This window comes from Panthera onca, chromosome E3, assembly GCF_046562875.1.
Source record: "Panthera onca isolate mPanOnc1 chromosome E3, mPanOnc1 haplotype 2, whole genome shotgun sequence".
NCBI classification, from domain to species: domain Eukaryota; kingdom Metazoa; phylum Chordata; class Mammalia; order Carnivora; family Felidae; genus Panthera; species Panthera onca.
Genome location: NC_138354.1, coordinates 4,635,772 through 4,654,597, shown reverse-complemented (window position 1 = coordinate 4,654,597; position 18,826 = coordinate 4,635,772). Strand labels below are relative to the sequence as shown.

The 18,826-nt window shown below is 44.4% G+C and overlaps 2 protein-coding genes across 7 annotated transcripts in view; one reads left to right on the top strand and one right to left on the bottom strand.

Annotated features, from left to right (window-relative positions):
• Positions 1–14,793, top strand: part of LOC132674377 (uncharacterized) — a 30,733-nt gene extending 15,940 nt beyond the window's left edge. For 2 of the 5 annotated variants that reach the window (XR_014136328.1, XM_081791680.1), the window contains exon 6: positions 13,677–14,793. Coding sequence is in view for 3 of the 5 variants with exons in the window: in XM_081791680.1 (XP_081647806.1) it covers positions 13,677–13,774 (98 nt within the window). In the remaining 2 variants the exon portion in view is untranslated. Of the gene's footprint in view, positions 1–1,195; positions 4,211–13,676 lie in introns of those variants that run through there. The other 3 variants (XM_078439899.2, XM_081791679.1, XR_014136327.1) reach the window with 2 other exon arrangements.
• A 114-nt stretch (positions 14,794–14,907) lies between these two features.
• ZNF12 (zinc finger protein 12) overlaps positions 14,908–18,826 on the bottom strand; it is a 14,998-nt gene continuing 11,079 nt past the window's right edge. For both annotated transcript variants that reach the window (XM_060649581.3, XM_081791678.1), the window contains one exon: positions 14,908–18,567. In XM_060649581.3, coding sequence (XP_060505564.1) covers positions 16,718–18,567 — 1,850 coding nt within the window. In that variant the 3' untranslated portion in view covers positions 14,908–16,717. The remainder of the gene's footprint in view (positions 18,568–18,826) is intronic.

Below are 18,826 nucleotides of genomic sequence, written 5' to 3'. Positions count from 1 at the left end.
TACTTGCAATCTGTAGCTTCCTGGGCAGGAGTTTCCTGCAGGAGTAAAGTCCTGTCACAAAGACAGCAGAGCACTAGTCAGGTTAGCCTAGATGGTGAGCTGTGTGGGCTGTTGGGTTTCAGTGGGGGAGACATGCTTGCATTGCTTCAGATGAGAAGTGATGGCGGCTTAGCATAAGGAGCTGGTGCACATGGGGAGGTGGGGCTGCGTGTTTAGAGAGGAGGATTGGCTGCTGAGTCAGATGTGGCATGTGATGGGGGGAGGCAAGCGTTCCATCTGAGCAACATGATGATGGTGGTGGGAGGTGTTACTGCACTGGGGGGTTGGGGAGGATCGGTTTGGGGACGTTTATAATTTAACATCGAATAATTCTAAGATCTGAAGTCCTTTATGTTTTCATTGTATTCTCATAGGCAGGCCCCGCTTCCAGGCTTGATTCCCAGTTCAACAAATCAGTGCTCAGAAGCAATCTCCTGCTGTATTACATTTTACTGTTTCTTGTTTCCTTTCCTTTCCTTCTTCCCTTCCTTCCTTTGAGAGAGAGAGAGAGAGAGAGAGAGAAAGAGCGAGCTGGGGAGGGGCAGAGAGAGAGGCAGAGGGAGAATCCCAAGCACACTTTGCACTGTCAGCACAGAGCCTGACATGGGGCTCAGTCTCACAAACCGTGAGATCATGACCTGAGCCGAAGTTGGACGCTTAACTGAGCCACCCAGGCACTCCTACCATTTCTTGATTGAAGTTCATTTTCTAGTAGGTTCTTTAAGAATTCATGAAAACAATATTTACCTGCATTCTTGCATGTTCAGACTCACTGGCGTTACTTCACCTGAGTACCATTTTGTCTACATATGAAACTATTGGGATTTACTTTTAGTCTTGAAGGATTTGTCATTCTTTCTCCATTGCTTTTAGCACTAAATGCTATTATGGTTGTCTTAGATCAGCTTGATTTTTTTTTCCCTCACAAATGACTTATTCAAGTTCTGGGGGTGTGATGCACAGCACGGGGACTAAGACGGTAAGAACAGTGGAAAGTTGTTGAGAGTAGATGTTGACCATTCTCACCACACGCACAATCTACTTGTGTTAACTACGTAAGGTGATGGATGTGTTAATTATCTTGATCTTGGTAATCATAGGAAATGTGTTAACATCTTTAAAGTGGACTTAATTTTTCTTATTTATGACCTTATAGACAGAAGCCAGGAAAACCAAAATAAATGTTTGTGGCGAGTTTCACTCATTAACAAAAAATCTCTGACTAAGAAGAGAGATAATGTTTGCAGAAAAACACCCTGTGAGTATGACTCATGTAGAAAGAGTTTGAAAAATGTTTCAGAATCCATTATTAGTGATAAAAGTCATTCAAGTAAGAACTCTGATGAAATTACTGCATGTGAGAAATTTCTTTTTGCTAATAATCAAGAAAATATTCCTACTGGGAAGAAATCTGATGCACATAGCCAAGACGGGAAATCCCTCAGTCAGACTCAGGACCTTACTGAGCAACACAAAATTCAAACTTTGGGACTACTTTTTGAAGATGATGAATGTGGAGAAACCTTCCTTAATAAGTCAGCCATCATTCCACCTACAAGGGCTCAAACAGAAGAGAAATCCCCTGATTGTACAGAACATGGGGGAAATATCAGTGATGAGTCAGCCCGCCAAGTCCTTCAGGAACTTACACAAGGAAGAGTCACACTGAGGTCAAAGAGTGTGAGAAGTCAGCCCTCTCAAAACATCAGAAAGTTAACGTGGAGGAGAAAACCCAAGAATCTAATGAAAATGAGAATAACTTCAGCAAGAAGTCCCAGCTCACTCAACCTCCTGCAACTCACACGGGAGAGAAAACCTTTGAATGTAGTCACTGTGGGAAGTGTTTTTACCGGGAGTCTCACCTGACTCAGCACCAGAAGATACACACAGGAGAGAAACCATGTGAAAGTAATAAATGTGGGAAAACTTTTCAGAAATCACAACCACAGACCATCCGGGATCTCACCCAGGAGAGAAGCCTAGTGAGTGTGACACAGCCCCCGTTCAGTTGGCCCCTCCTGGTCAGCAGAGGACACAGTCAGAAAGGAGGCTGTATGTGTGCAGTGAGTGCAACAAGTCTTTTCGTCATAACTCCGCCCTCAAAGTCCATCAGAGGATTCACACAGGAGAGAAGCCCTATCAGCGTACTGAGTGTGGGAAATCCTTCTACGCAAAATCAAACTTCAGTCATCATCAGAGGACTCACACGGGGGAGAAACCCTATGAGTGTAAGGAATGTGGGAGATCCTTCTGTGTGAAATCGAACTTAACTAAACATCAGAAAACACATACGGGGGAGAAACCTTTCAAATGCAATGAGTGTGGGAAAACTTTCTTACAGAGGTCACAGTTTGCCGACCATCAGAGGACACACACAGGGGAGAGACCCTATGGATGTAATGAATGTGGGAAATCCTTCTACTATAAGTCAGCCCTGCACGTACACCAGGGGAAGCATACAGAAGAGAAACCCTATAAATGTGCAGATTGTGGGAAGTCCTTCTGCTATAAATCAGCCCTGATTATCCATCAAGTATCTCATACAGGGAAGAAACCCCATGAGTGTAAGGAGTGTGGGAAAACCTTCTGTGTGAAATCAAACCTCACTAAACATCAGAAAATTCACACCGGTTTGAAACCTTATGAATGTAACGAGTGTGGCAAAGCCTTCTCCATGAATTCCATCCTAATAGTACATCAAAGAACCCACACGGGGGAGAAACCCTATGGATGCAATGAACGCGAGAAGTCCTTCTATAAAAAATCAGCCCTCACTAAACATCAGAAAACGCACACAGGGGAGAAACCACATGAGTGTGACAAATGTGGGAAGGCCTTCCATATGGAGTCAACCCTCATCATACACCAGAGAACTCACACTGGAGAGAAGCCCTTTAAGTGTAATGAATGTGAGAAGTCATTCTATGTGAAGTCACTTCTTAATATTCATCAGAGGAATCACACGGGAAAGAAACCCCACGTATGTAGTGAATGTGGGAAAGCCTTTTCCATGAAGTCCAATCTCATCGATCATCAGAGGACACATTCGGAAGACAAACCCTATGAATGTAACGAATGTCAGAAGACCTTTCGCCATAAGTCAACTTTAACTGTACACCAGAGGACTCACACGGGGGAGAAACCCTATAAATGTAATGAATGCGGGAAATCCTTCTATATGAAGTCAGCCCTCCGTCAACACCAGAGAATACACACGGGGGAGAAACCTTATGAATGTAAGGAATGTGGGAAAACCTTCTTCCAGAAGTCCCACCTCACTAAACATCAGCGAACACACACAGGGGAGAAACCCTATGAGTGTAAGGAATGTAAAAAAACCTTCTTCCAGAAGTCACACCTCATTGAACACCAGAGAACACACACTGGGGAGAAGCCCCGCGAATGTGACAAATGTGGGAAATCTTTCTGTTATAAGTCAGCCTTAACCATACATCAGAGAACTCACACAGAAGAGAAACCTTATAAATGCAATGAATGTGAGAAATCTTTCTGTATGAAATCACACCTCACTGTCCATCAGAGAACTCACACAGGGAAGAACCCCTTTGAATGTAAGGAATGTGGGAAAACTTTTTATGTGAAGTCAAACCTCATTAATCATGAGAGAACTCACACAGGGGAAAAGCCCTATGAGTGTAAGCGATGTGGGAAGTCCTTCTGTATGAAGTCGACGCTCACGGTTCACCAGCGCGCACACACGGGGGAGAAGCCCTATGAATGTAGCAAATGTGGGAAGTCCTTCTGCAAGAAATCGACTCTCACAAAGCATCAGGTAATTCACACAAGAGAGATACCCTAAGATGCAGCAGATACGGAAAACCCTCCTGAGCGAAGTCAAATTTTGTCACAAGACAAAAGAACCAAGAGAACCCAGGAGAAACCTTATGATTGTAATAATGTGGAGACCCCCTCCTGTGGAAATTCAGTCTTTAATTGGCATCAGAAGACAAGGGGGCGGGGGTTTGTGGGCTCTCTCTGGAATGAATGTCGGGGGGGTATCCATGTCATACAGTACTAAATATCAAAGAACTCATGTGGAGAGACAGCCCTAACAATGTCCCGTATATTAGCATCTACCTATGAATCTAACCTGTGTCTCAGAGAAATCAGTCACGGCGCTAAAATCACAGAGTGCAACAAAAGTATAAAAGCATTTACAGAGCCACAGCTTACTGATCACCAGGTAATTGATGCTGGAGTGGAACTATATAAATGTTTTACATACATGAAAGCGTTCAAAGAGAAAAATCAAACTCTGTAGAAGAAAGGAATTAATGTTGAGGGGAATTCTATCAATTTGGAATAGGTGAATACTTTGTTTTTTCTAGAGATAATGTAGCACTAGAAGTCATAATTCTGACGTGGTACCAGATTTTGAAGATGCTCATTGTGGGAGTATGAGGCCTTTGGAAAAGCACATGGCAGCAGCTGACAGCATGAGACACTTGAGGTGCCCAAGTAAGGACGGCTTTGTACACACATGATGTATGTTTGGTTTACGTAGCAGATGTTGAAATTGGTGTCGGTAGGAAGTATCTCCCCATGGTTTAGTAATTATCAGGACAGATTTCTCACACTAAATGCCCCCAGTGTGTTTTTGTATTTTTATAGTACAGTATGCATTATAAGTGATACGTTTGACAAATTTGAAGTACTATACCCCAACAGACTGTTAAGGAAAGGGAAGTGCACAACACCATATATCACGCTACATTCAGTGTAAGAGTCGGGAAGTAACATGCGCACACACACACACACACACACACACACACACACACACACACTCGCTTATTTTTGCAAAGGGAAGTACTAGAAGGATAAACCGTAAACTAATAAAATGAATTGGAGGCAAGAGTGAACATGCTAGAGTCAGGGATGGAAGCAACATTTCTTTCGTTACACCTTTTTATGAAATTTTGACTTTTGAATAAATGTAAAATTATTTACATATTCAAAAATAGAAAATAAAACCATTCTGAAATTGAAAACAGAAATCATCTTTATATCGAATTGGTAACCGCACAGAGAAAATAATTTTTACAAGAAACTTGTGAATGCAGAATTATGACTGTATGTTTTCAGTGGGATATGTTTAAGGACAAAGACCTGCAAAAAATTATAAACATGGCTCATTAATTTTATTAGTAATCCTGGTGTTATTTTGGATCCAGTTTTTGTATATTGTAAGATAAGGCAAAAAGAAACCATTGGAGATACCAGAGCCCAAACCCCCAGTTTAAGAGAAGAGGTGACCATAAAAACAAGAATTTGTGTAAACCTTGCCATAATGAGAAATATGAACTGAAAGTATTGCTCATTATTTTTTAGAAGTTGTATATCTCTTAGCTGTGTCCACTGAGGGTCCAGAACCCATGGCACCCCCCCACAGATGAGCAGATATGGTGCCAGCATTTCCCACACAAGGAACCAGGACTCCCCGGAGAGACAGCTGGTTCTAGACCTGGGCCCTGAAGTGTCCAGGATGAGACTGGGACCTCTTGTGTCAGAAAACAAGGAAATACTCAAAGATTAATGGGGAGATGTCAGAGGTCCCAGAAGCTAGCCTGCAGGGTTTCTCCTTGGCCAAATTTGAGGTAATTTGATGATCAAACAGACTGACTATGACTGATGGCAACATTCGAATAAACAAAAAAGTCTGTCCACAGCAATACAGAAAAAGAGAAAGGGGCTTGAGCTCATTTCCACCATTGGAGATAAATCTTGCCCAAACGCCTTACTCTGTAATTAGAAGGAAAGAATTTCCACCCTGCCCTTTTAGTGGGCACAGTTGTGGAAAGGCTGATTATTACAGAAAAGTGTCCACTAATAAATGTAGGAGGAATGATAGAATTTGAAATATTGCTAATTTGTAACCCCTAGGGCATCTAGGCAAAGATGATCAGTGGATGCCAGGATCATTTGACACAAAGGAAACTGGGAGTTTGTACAGTGCCAGAGAATCTCGCACAGACATCTTCCTCACTGACCCTGTAAAAGGTAACCTTTACAATGGAATGATTGTTCACCCCCATTCACCAGGGGCGACATTGTGTGCCTCTTGCTGAGATGCAGTGTGAGGTACGTACATACGTTGCACTGGGGTATAGTCTTGGCAGGATATTTAATATGGTTTTAAGCGCTTAGTCTTTTAGTTTACAGAAAATACAGAAGAGAGGAACAGCTTCAGTGGAGAAATCAATCAGCGAAATCTTTGGGGCATTCACCAAGGCAACTGGCCTGATCTCTAAAAGCCAATGTCATTTTTAAAAAGAGAGAAAGGGTCAGGGGGACTCTTTCAATACAAAGAGACTAACGAGACATAATCAGATGCAGTGCGTGATCCTTGATCGGATCCCCAAAACATCCAACTCAAGAAGACATCCACGTATGTACTTTGGAGGCATTGAGAGGAATTTGAATGTGGAATGGTATTCGGTAATATTACAGAATTAGTTACTCTTCCGAAGTGTGATAATGGTGGTTATGGATGGGAATCTTTCTAGGATGCCATGCAGAACAGAAGGGTAGGCTGTCATGATGTCTGCAGCTTTGAAGTACATAAGTGCAGCTTATGCGTACATAAGTAGATGAAGCAGAAAGTAGCAAGATCTTAGTGAGTGTTGAACATAGTGGTCGGGACACGGGTGTCCACTCTACTTTTCTTAACAGAGCTCTGAGAAATTTCGTTAAACCTTTTGGAGAAGTACCTCACTACTTGTCTATTCTCTCACTCTCTTTTTGGCATTTATAAATAGTGATGCCCATCGTTACTGATCTGCTCTTTAATAAAGAAGGCAAACAATACCTTAAAAAAAAAGTGTTTGCCTGTCTTGGGTTTAGCTGATTTAATAAAAACACAGTCATTAAGTGTGCAAAGGCAGGGTGCAGCTCTGTTAACGAAACAGAGTGTTTGTTACACTGAAGACAGGCGTGTGTAGAAAATACCCTTCTCTTTCCTGCTCCTGACAGTATTTGGGGTGCCTACAGATGTACAGCGACAGAGTTCTTGTGTGAGGGACCCAGGGGCCATGTGCATAACAGGACGCCAGAGACAGTGTCCTGTCCTTGTCTCCTTCCTCACTCAGTGTCCACACAGCAGGTCGGCAGCTGTGCTGAGCCCTTCCTCCTCATGGCAGTGCCTTGGTGTGGCCTGGTTTTCCTCCCTCACCAGAGGCTGTTTGGGGCTGAGAGTCTGACCAAACACTGGCCAACAGGATGTTTAGGGAAGTATTTGGGGTGATTCTTCATTGATGAATCAGGGCAGAATGGCATTGTCCATCTGGATACCTGTTGATTGCGTCTTGTGACTCAGGGCTGGAGGTCAGGGTGGTGAGCTGAGGGAGGGCAGAACCGCAGGCAGGGAGCACACGGATGGTGAATTCACCAGCTCGGAAGCCGCTCTGTACCCGGAAGGTGAAGGTCGTTCACATTCCTTACACCTGTTGGACTTGAGACTTTTCTGTTCCTTGGAGCTATAAAGCATCCTAATATTGTGGAGGTATACTTTTTTTTTCCCCATTTTTATTATGTAATTCACATATGTTAGATACAGGGATTTGGGAGCAAGAATGATTTCTTTTGAGAAAATGATTCAGTGACTGCCCTGTGCCCTATAAAATTCCATGCAATGATGAAGTACGGTTATTTCTTGTCTGAAAGAAATGGAGCACAGGAAAATTCTTTTTGCAACCCAGTTACGTACCAAGTATTCTTTCTCTTTATGTGAAACAACCTTTAAAAAATTGTCATTCGTTGATCTTTTCCATTTTTCTTGACAAGATGTGGCTTGATGTGTCTGATTTTTATTTTCCTAATGAACTGCTAGTTGTCTACGCCACTCATCTTTTTGTCCCTGACTCAAAATACTGTCTTTATCATGGATTAAATGATCATTTGCAGTGGTTTTCCTTTTTGTGTGCTCAGTGCTCTTCCCCACATCCTTTTAGAAAGGGAAGCTGATACCCCAGAGCCAGCACATTCCCTGGCAGGCCAGTCACAGCGCCCGCCCTGTGAGCCCAGTTTAGTTCCTGGGATGGATGCCTAATCTAAGGCCAGCGAGACTCGACGGGGGCTCCTGCTTGGGCTTTGGTAGACATCGCAGGCCAGCGGTTGGCTGGTTTGGATGATGGAGCTGCTAGCCGCTTGGTCATCTTGGGTTTTCTCCTATTTGCAGTCAGTCCTAACTCATAGCTTGTAAGTACTCTGAATCTGGCTTGTTTGATTCTGTCTTACAGACCTCTTTTAGAATTGTGATGAGCTAAACCATGTTTTCATTGCTCTGTCTCTGTAATGTTTTGCCACGTATTGAAAAGCACGTCTCTCTTCATTCTGTTTTTCAAATCTCTCTTGGCTTTTCCCGCATTAGTTCTTAGAGACAGCCTCCCGAGTGGACTTAACCAGGCTCTTCTCCCAAGCCTTTGGGGTTCTGCTGGAGTTTGTGTTTAAATGTAGTCTCAAATAGCTGCCCACCAAGCGTGGCCCACTCTTGATCCATCCCCAGCAACCAGAGAGGTAGGACTCATGGTGACAGCTTGTTAATTTCTCGTTCCTGTGAGTAGACCATACTTTGTTTCTTTGCACGTTTTACAATTACTTGATGAAAACTGGACATATTTTTTAATGTTCATTTTTGAGCAGGAGCAGATGGGAGGGTCAGAGAGAGACACAGAATCCCAAGCAGGCTCCAGCACAGAGCCAGACGTGGGGGCTCGAGCCCATGAACCACAAGATCATGACCTGAGCCAAAGTCAGATGCTTAACTGACTGAGCCACCCAGGCACCCCAAAACCGGGCATTTTAAATATAATCAGCAGCTCTGGGAATCAAATTTTCCCCTCACCCCAGAGTTTGTGTTGTTTCTTGTGTGCTCTTTTTATTGACTTTTCCGTATCAGTAGGTATGTATTCCTTGTCATGTGCAGCCACTGTTCTCTGTTCCAGTAACTTAAGAGTTAGGTGTATTTTCTCACTTTGCTTAAAACACCTGGAGCTGAAAAAAGAAAAAAAAAAAACCCAACAGAAAAAAAGAGGTGGGGAGAAAGAAAAAGAGGAAAAACAATTTGTCCCAGTCTTTGCAGACTGGCTCTTTATCAAGCATGCCTTCACTGCTCAGCCAAGCTGGTTCTGGTTCTGCCTCAGCCTTCACTTCGTTTCTGTTGAACCTGCAGGCCCATCCATAGTGAGAGCCTAGCGACTTCTCGACCTTTTCTAAGCCTGTGACCCACCCAGGGCACACGTCATTTCCTGGCATGCACGGAAGCTTCTAGAAGCCCTCATTCCCACACATCTCTCCTTTCTCAACCTCTTCTTTCCCAGGTGTCTCAGTTTGCTGCTCACCTTGACTGTCATTTCTTGCCCCAGCTGGCTACAGCCAGGACTCTTGCCTTTATTTATTTATTTTTATTAAGTTTCTTTATTTTTGAGAGGCAGAGAAAGAGCCAGTGGGGGAAGGGCAGGGAGAGAGGGAGACACAGAATCCGAAGCAGGCTTCAGGCTCTAAGTTGTCAGCACAGAGCCCGATGCAGGGCTCGAACTCACGAACTGTGAGATCATGACCTGAGCTGAAGTCGATGCTCAGCCGACTGAGCTACCCAGGCGCCCCTGGACTTGTGCCTTTAAATGCTTTCGGCATGAGCCATCTGGGAGGCTGCCCAGGCCCATGACTGATGTGGGTCCAGGAAACAAGAGGATGCCCCTCGAAACCCTCCTACAGACCTCTGTCCAGCAGGTGAAGCCCACTCTGCAGCTGTTTGAGAACAACCCACTGGCCTGGAATGCAGGCTGTCACCCATTTGGTAGCTGATCTGAGGTGTGGGGGCAGGGGTGGAGGTGGTAGGTGGGCGGGAGAGTCATCTATCTGGCTGCACAGCTGTGCCCCTGCCTCATCAAGCCTCGCCTGATACTTAGAAATTTTGGACCAGGTTCTAGAGTTCTGCAGAAGATGCCAGCTCATTAGTTGTTCCTACTTGGGGGGCAGGGGCGGGGGGGGGGGTGGCATGGGCAGAGCCCCATTTTCCTCCTCTCTGCCATACCTTCTGATCAGTTCCTGAGCACTTCCTGTTTACTAGTACAGATAAATGTTCCGTGGTCTTATTTTTCCTGATCAGCCTTGGAGTAAACTGTTACTCTAAAGTGTGATATTTAGAAATCAAGATGTGAGCACACATTTTTCTAAAGATAGAAATACTGCATATTTTATTCGGAACTTAATATTTTAAAACCACATCTTTTATTAGGATTGCTACTGATTGTGCTAGAACTCTTGCTATATTACAGAGGTTTTGAATGGGCTGCCCTTTATTTTCTTCCTGTGACTTACTCTTAAGTCATTAGCATACCACTAGGTTTGGGAAGAATATATATGCTGCAGTTTAGAAGAAATGACTGTGGTTCATTTTTTTGTTGGCTAATTCTGTATCAGTGTTGGATTAGTTGGTAAGAGAGAAGATGGCGATCTCACGTACAATTCCAAACTACCAGGCAGGTGGTCCAGGATGTTCTCTAGAGAAAGGGTCCCCTTTATCTTGTTACTTTTCCATCCCCTAAAAGGGAGTCAGCAAGGTACAGTTCATGGGCCACATTTGGCCTGCTGCCTTTTGGTGCATCCCGTAAGCCAAGATTGGGTTTTACATTTGTCAGTTTTTTTAAAAAAATCAAATATTTTATGGCATGTGAAATTCTACAAAATTGAAATTTGTGTCCATACATAAAGGTTTACTGGGACACAGCCAGGCCATCCCCATTGGCTGTGTAGGTGCTGTCACATGTGGAGGCGGGGCTGAGCAGCTGTGAGGGGCTGTACCCACAAAGCCTGAAGTGTTTCCACCCGGCCCTTCCCAGGCCCAGTTGGCCAAGCCCTGTCCTCAGGTATTACCCTTGTCACCATGGTGCTGTCACAGCCCATGGAGGGAGGAGGAGGCAGTGGGGAACAACAGCCCTCTTCGAATAGGACTCAGAAGATGACATATCCCCCAGCTCGAATTCCGTGGACCTAAACTTAGTCACCTGGCCACTGCTGGCTGAAGCCGGGGACTCAGCTCTGCAGGGAGGCGCACAGCCGAAACTGGGTACAAGGGGGCACCGTGGTGCACTGAGCAATGCAGTGTCTCCCACAAAATGACCTCTGCAACGCGGTGCAGGTACTCCCAGCTGGGGGCTCCTTCATCCTAGCAAGAACATGTAAAAGGACAGAGTGACAGGGACACCAGCTGCTCAGTAAAGTGTGCAACTCTTGATCTCAGGGTTGTGAGTTCAAGCCCCACGTTGGGCATGGAGTCTACCTAAAAAAAAAAAAAAAAGTTAAAGTATGGAGGAACCAACAAATGGAGCAGCCACGACAATTTTATTGGAAGCTGGGTTGGGTTGAAATTGCCAGAAAAGACACAGACATCGTTTAGGCACCCGAGCCGTGAAACTCTGGCTAAAACTAAACAGCATAAAACGATGAGGAGTTTTACTTCTCAGGTCCTTTAATTTTTGTTTTAATGTTTCTGGAGGAGTCCTGGGGAACAGTGTTAATCATACCAGTGGGTTCAAAACATTTATATTCAATGTTGGTTTCTGCACGGAGGCCATTCTGTGCCTGATTTTTCTCTTCATTTCAAACTCTGATTCTGTTCCTTTCTCACAGCCATTCATGCTGGTCGGTTTATGACCTTAACCGCATTCCATTGTAACGTATATGGGTGTGTGTGTGTGATGTTAACGGATACAAATATTTAGTTGCGGAAATCCCTTTTCATTTTTAAAGTTCATATCCATGTTTTATCAAATGTGTTATGCACGCCACTGCTTGATCAGCGTTTTATTACCTCTTCTGGTGACCCGGACATCTCAAACATCCTGTTGACAGAATTCCCTGTGTACACATCCACGCGTGTACAGAATTTCTTGGGGATGGATAAATGTGTTAGCAGTGCCACTGCATGAGAAGGCACATCCATGAATTTTAAAGATTTTTTATTTTTATTAAATGTTTATTTTGACAGAGAAAGTTCCATAACTTTGTTAGCTGCACAGAGAGTGTGTGCGCAAGCGGGAGAGGGGCAGAGAGAGAGCGGGAGAGAGAGAATCCCGAGCAGATTCCGTGCTGTCAGTGCAGAGCCCGATGCGGAGCTGGAACTCCTGAACCATGAGATCATGAGCTGAGCTGAAACCAAGAGTCGGACGCTCAACTGACTGAGCTGCCCAAGTGCCCCACACACATGAATTTTAAAAGGTATTTCCAGGTCAGTTTACCCACTCCCACGGTATACAAATATTACCAATCACCATTCACATCCTTACCAGTATTTATTGTACATCACTGTCATTTTTTCCATTCTGATCAGTGTAACTTGTTTTAACTTGTGCATTCTAATGACTGATGACTCCAAGCACCGTCGTATCCCTTCTTGTGGATGTGCTGCCCTTTTCTTGCCACTTTACTGGATCTCATTTGTTCTAGTTACCGGTTGACAGTGTTTTGCTTTACAGACCTGAGATTTTCTGGATCTTTCCCTCTGGCATCACAAAAGCCTCTCTTAATTTCATTCTTTTTTTAATTCTGAGAAACTTTTAATTCATGGGTTTTCTTCCCATCTTGTCTTTTTGAGAACCCCAGGATATGGGTGTTCTACCATCCTCTGTTTTATTTTTCACATTGTACCTCTTTCTTCTTGCGTCGAGGGCGAAATCATTTGCTGTTGTCTTTCAGCCCACTCACTGGCTTTTTGGCTGCACCCACTCTGCAGTTAAACTCATCTAGTGAAGCATTTGCTTCATGCCATTTATTGATGCCCTTTCCCCTTTCCCCCACCTCTTTTGGGGTAACTGTTCCTGCTTCATATAACCAATACACTTTTCTCAAGGGATGTCTAGTAAGACCATTTTGAAATCTGGATTTCTACATCCCACTAGTGGTGGAGACATATGGTGTGCTCTTGGTAAACTCCTTGTCTTCTCCCGGCATTTATTCTTGCTGAGGTGTCTGGAGATCTCGGCTAATGGAAGGAGCTGGGCAAAGGCCTAACCCCTATTGCTGTTCCTCAGGGTGGCCTCAGCAGACGTATGTGTTACAGAAGAGAAAGCCCACCCCCAGCTAGGAGGAACCCCTTCTTGGCACATTACATGATCACCAGAAGGTCCTCCTTCATCCGGAAAAACGTGCCTACTTATGGTAATGACATGGCTGTGGAATGAGGAGGGGACGATGCAGCTCACACTGTGTCTGTCACGTCCACCCCTCATCTCAGCTGGATGGGGCTGATGCACCTGCTTTCGGTCTCACAAAGGACCGTGGTGGGCAGCGATGTGCTTGGGACACTACAGTGGAGAGCAATGTCGTGTAGTCCCCGAGTTCCCCTTGGCACCGGCCTCCCTACTGTCTCTGGCTGCTCACACCTCCCTGCCGAGAGCCACATCTGCCCCCAGGGCACCCCTGCAGTCCCTGGACGTGTGAACTGCTTGGGGTTCTCTGGCACCCCAGAGTTGGGCTTGGGAAACAAGTCGGCAGCCCATGCTACTTCATCAGTTTGGCAGGAATCACGGACTTTGAATTCAGGGAAGGGAAACACCGTTGGTTTGTGATGTCATCTCTGTGAGAAGGAAAAGGAATTTCCTTGTTTTGTTTCACTGCAGGCAGCCTGCAAAGCTGGCAGTTAGCTGGGCCACATCTGCACAAGACTGTACAGTCTTCTCTGGAGAGCCTGGATGGACAGTGCCACCAAGCTCACTGACATGGAACAAAGAAGCGGGTGACTCGGGGGCCTCCGAGGGGATAGGGCCTTGGTGTTAAAACTACGTCTTCATTTTGATCCACGTGAGAAGGAGTAAGCCATCGCTTCACTAACTCGAGGAGGATACAGAATATTGGGGGATCTCACGTGTCCACGGCCAGGAAGGGTCTGCCTTCTGCTCAGCCCCTGGAAGCCCCTCTCAGAGTTCATGATCTGCTCACACCCCAAATTATGAGGTCACTGGTACAACACCCAGGAGCTCCTGCCCCCCAACTCACCCCCAAGTCCTTCAGTCCCCCCTTCAGTCCTTACTGCCGGACAGGGAGGCTCAAGTCCCTCTAGTGCTTTCTTTATGAACCCGGGCCTGTGTTACCTTACACACTTGCCAGGGACAGTTAAAAACTTTTCATATATTGTATTCCATCAAGTCTAAAACCATTATTTTACGTGCCTCTAGAGAAGAAAAACAGTGGCATTAAAGAACATGCCACTGATCTTACTTTCAGAGATGTAATAACATGAGAGCACGGACATGTTTGAAACTGAACAGATCACACTGCTCCCTCATCACAGAGGCAGTCCGGGACCACTTATGTGTACCAGGCTCTTTCATGCGCAGGCACTTGGTAAGAAGAATGTGGTGAACCACTGAAACTTTTTGAGTATTTTACTTAAAATGCATACTGTGTGTTTAAAGCTATAATGACAGATTACGGTGGGAATCTTTGTAGGTATCATTTCCACAAATACACCATGAGTATATTTTCCTACACAAAACTACACAACCTACCAGACTTTTCATTCCTGCTATGTAGCATACTCACGATTATCTAGAAGAATGTGGAGGGAAAGTGCTAAGCAACAAAAACAGGTGGCACAAGTGACTGAAATACACAGAAAGTATGGCATTTCATCTCAGCCGTAAGGGGTCAATTATTCAAATAGAGGCTATTCGGCTAATCACTGGAAAGCAAAGGTCCTTACCCTCCACACCTATGTTGTCAACTCACACTATAGCGATGATCCATGGATAACATAAATAACCTAAACAAAATTTGTCATGCATTGTAAAAAGGAAGGTATACCTGACACTTTATGAGGCTCTAAAGGTTCTTAGGTCAATGATGTAACAATTCAAGGAAACATACATTTAATTGTTTCAAGTTGATTTGTAGTGCTCAAACTATTTACATCCAGATTTACAGAAAGTTAAGATAAAGCTCTCTATCAGTACTTACTTCTAAATAGATGATTTACCTAAAGTCCACTTCTCAATTGCATAATTCCTACAAAGGTATAACTTTGTATCTTCAGTTATGGCTAACAGAGCAACCAAAATCAACTGGCATAAAAGTAAAGTTAGTCTACTACAGAAGAGACAGTCCAGAGGTGGCCCAGCTACATGGCTGGTTGGTTCAGTGGCTCAACGTCATCATCTAGGTCCCAGGTTCTCCCGATATTTCTGCTCGGCCATGCTTAAATTATAATCCGTATTTGAAAGACACAACCAGGCATCCCATGCAGAGAAGGCAACGTTCGACAGAAGACTCTACTTCACCCTGCATGATTCATCCCTCCAATCTTTGAAGGAATGTTTTCCAGAGGTAACCTGTCAGATCTCTCCTTTGTTCATCTGCACAGAACTGGGTCCTGTGACCACTCTAAACCAATGGCTGGCAATGAGAAAAGGATTACCATTATTAACTGAAACTAGTCAGGATCTATCCCTCATTCCATGAGGAGGAATGGATACCCAAACTCCGCCAGCAAACAGTAAGAAGTGAGTAAGAAGTGAGTGAGGGTCGTTCACCAACGTCTGCCACAAACCCGTATGAAGAGTTCTTCATTCATTCAGGAAGGAGTAGAGCACAATATTTAAAAACATTATTATATCAAGTAAAAATACGGATAATTACTAAGTTACACAGTATGTGTGCTCTGCACACTTACACATAGGTAGGCATCCGAACTAAAAAAATAAGAAAACAGACCAAAAAAAAAAAAATTAGTACAAATGGAAATACTTTAAGTCTTTCTGTTTAACTGTAGAGAATGCAATGAGTGCTATAGGAGACTTACTACTGGAAACTTCTGGCATTAACAAAATTATCTATATGGTTTTCTATTTTATGCATAGATTTCTATCTCTTGCTGACTCAGATAAAGTTGAACACATTACAAAAACATTAGCTTCTTTATAGACGATTTAGTTCATTGACAGGGAAGAGTGGGAGAAGCAGTGTACTTCATACACGATCAGATACGAGTTCAGTGACAGTATTAGGGTACTGACGTGGTGGAGCAGTTTCAAATGGATAATCTTACCATGTCTTACAAATTATTCTACTAAGGTTACAATGGCTTTTCAAACATGATTCAAATGAACATACAATTCCTGTAATGGAGCATCCTAAAAACAAGTGGACAAACTTAAAAACTCCTCAAAAACGTAAGTCCTACATTCCCAGGAACACTCACGTACGAGCGTCAGTTGCGATGCTACAGTCTTGATCACTACCTGCTGATTTGACAGCTTCTGTTTGCACAAGTATCTTTACTACAACAGTTATTCAAGTTCCAAGAAGCTTGTTACTACATCACAAACATTTAATAGTAATAATTTCCAAAGGAGTGTGTTTTCCACCTTCGTTAAATTGAGAGATTTTCCCTTGGTATGAATTCCCTGATATGTGAAACAGTTTGAGTCCACGGTGAAGTTCATACACATCCTACATATTTATAAACATTTACTTCTGTACAGTCTGGTATCCGACGAGTCCTTGTCACAACTGTGGGCTTGTTACAACTGTGGTCTCTACCCTGTGAACTCTCAGATTTCAAGTCTGACTAACACAAAGGCTCATTCGTGTGCATCACCCGTGTGAACTCTGAGGGACGACGGCAGGAGCTGCCTGCTCACCACGCTGAGAGGGTTCTTGGACTTCAGAGAAGCCTTCCCACATCCAGTACGTTCACACTCCCTCTCCTGTGAATTCTCTGATGGCTATTGAAGGCTGACTTGTGGTAGAATTTTTTCCCACACTCGTTACATTCGTAGGGCTTCTCTCCAGAATGAGTCCTGTAGTGCACGGTGAGGTAGGACATCCGAGAGAAGGCTTTTCCACATTCGTTACATTCAAAGGGCTTTTCTCCCGAGTGGATGCGATGGTGGATGGTGAGATAGGACATCTGGGAGAAGAACTTCCCACATTCGTAACACTCATAGGCTTTCTCTCCCGTGTGTGTCCTCTGATGTCTATTAAGGGCTGAATTCTGGCAGAAGGTTTTCCCACACTCGTTACATTCATACGGTTTCTCTCCTGAATGGATCCGATGGTGGATGGTGAGGTACGACATCTGAGAGAAGAACTTCCCACATATGTAACACTCGTAGGGCTTCTCTCCTTTATGGATTCTCCGGTGCCTGCAAAGGGCCGAGTTCTGGTAGAAGGTCTTCCCACACTCGTTACATTCGTAGGGCTTCACTCCTGAATGAGTCCTGTGGTGGATGGTGAGGTACGACAGCTGAGAGAAGAGCTTCCCGCACTCGTTACATTCGTAGGGCTTCTCCCCGGTGTGCACTCGTTGATGCCGCATGAGGGCGGAGTTCAGGTAAAAGGTCTTCCCGCACTCGTTACATTCGTAGGGCTTCTCTCCCGAGTGAGTCCTGTAGTGCACGGTGAGATAGGACAGCCGAGAGAAGAACTTCCCGCACTCGTTACATTCGTAGGGCTTCTCCCCGGTGTGCGTGCGCTGGTGTGTGGTGAGAGTAGACTTGCGGCAGAAGCACTTCCCGCACTCGTTACACTTATAGAGTTTCACGCCCGTGTGAATCTTCTGGTGGTCGTTCAGTGCTGACTTCTGGGAGAAGGTTTTCCCACAGTCGTGACAGACATAGGGTCTCTCTCCTGAATGTGTTCTCTGGTGCTGTGTGAGGTGGGTCTTCTGGCAGAAGGATTTCCCACAGTAACTACATTCGTAGGGCTTCTCTCCTGAGTGAGTTCTCTGATGCTGAATGAGGTGCAACTTCTGGTAGAAGGTTTTCCCACATTCGTTACATTCGTAGGGCTTCTCCCCTGTGTGTGTGCGCTGATGGACGGTGAGGGTTCCCTTCTGGCAGAAGGATTTCCCACACTGATTACATTCATAAGGTTTCTCTCCTGTGTGAGTCCTCTGGTGTATGATAAACTTTGACTTTTTACAGAAGGATTTCCCACATGCACTGCACTCGTAGGGCTTCATTTCCATGTGAGACCTCTGGTGGACACTGAGGTTGGACATTTGAAGGAAGGCTATTTCGGATTCATTCCACTTATAGGGCTTCTCCTCCATATGATTAGCAAAACCTGGATCCTTCTGAAAGGCTTTCTGGCATTCAATATATTCGAAGGGTTTCCCCAAAATATGAATGTTCTGATAAATACTTTCTTCGTTTAGACTATAAGCTCCCCCACTTTGATTAAATTCGTAAGATTGGTCTCCTGGATGAGTTTTCTCAAGCTTCACACGGGGAAACGGTTTCCCACACGCACCACATTCGTCAGGCTTCCTTCTTGCATAGCTGCCATCACTACTGATATATTCTGAAATGGACTTCAAACTCTTTTCACATGAGCCACACTTATAGGACATTTTCCTTGAAGGAATGGGGTTCGTTTCCACATTTAAAGTCTTACCGAGAACATTACCTCTCTCTTCAGTCGGGGTTTTGTTGACGGACACAGCTTGTCTTGAATGTTTGCCTTCATTCTCCTGGACCCTTTCAACCAGGTCATCGGCTTTCCAGACTTCTTCTAAAAAGAGGCAAAATTAACAACATTTCGTGTATCTCCTACATTAAGACATGGAATGTGACTTACATGTAAGCATTTCATCGTGGTGTAGATGCCAGCTCCATGGGCAGATGTAAATATTTCCAAGTGTACTTCTTTTCCCTACCCTCATGGTTTGGGGTAAACGCATGCATGCGCACATACACACATACCTCTGAGGTCAGGAAAGGGGAAAAGCTCAAGCACCTTTGATCTTTGCTGCTTTATAAGGTTTTGTTCA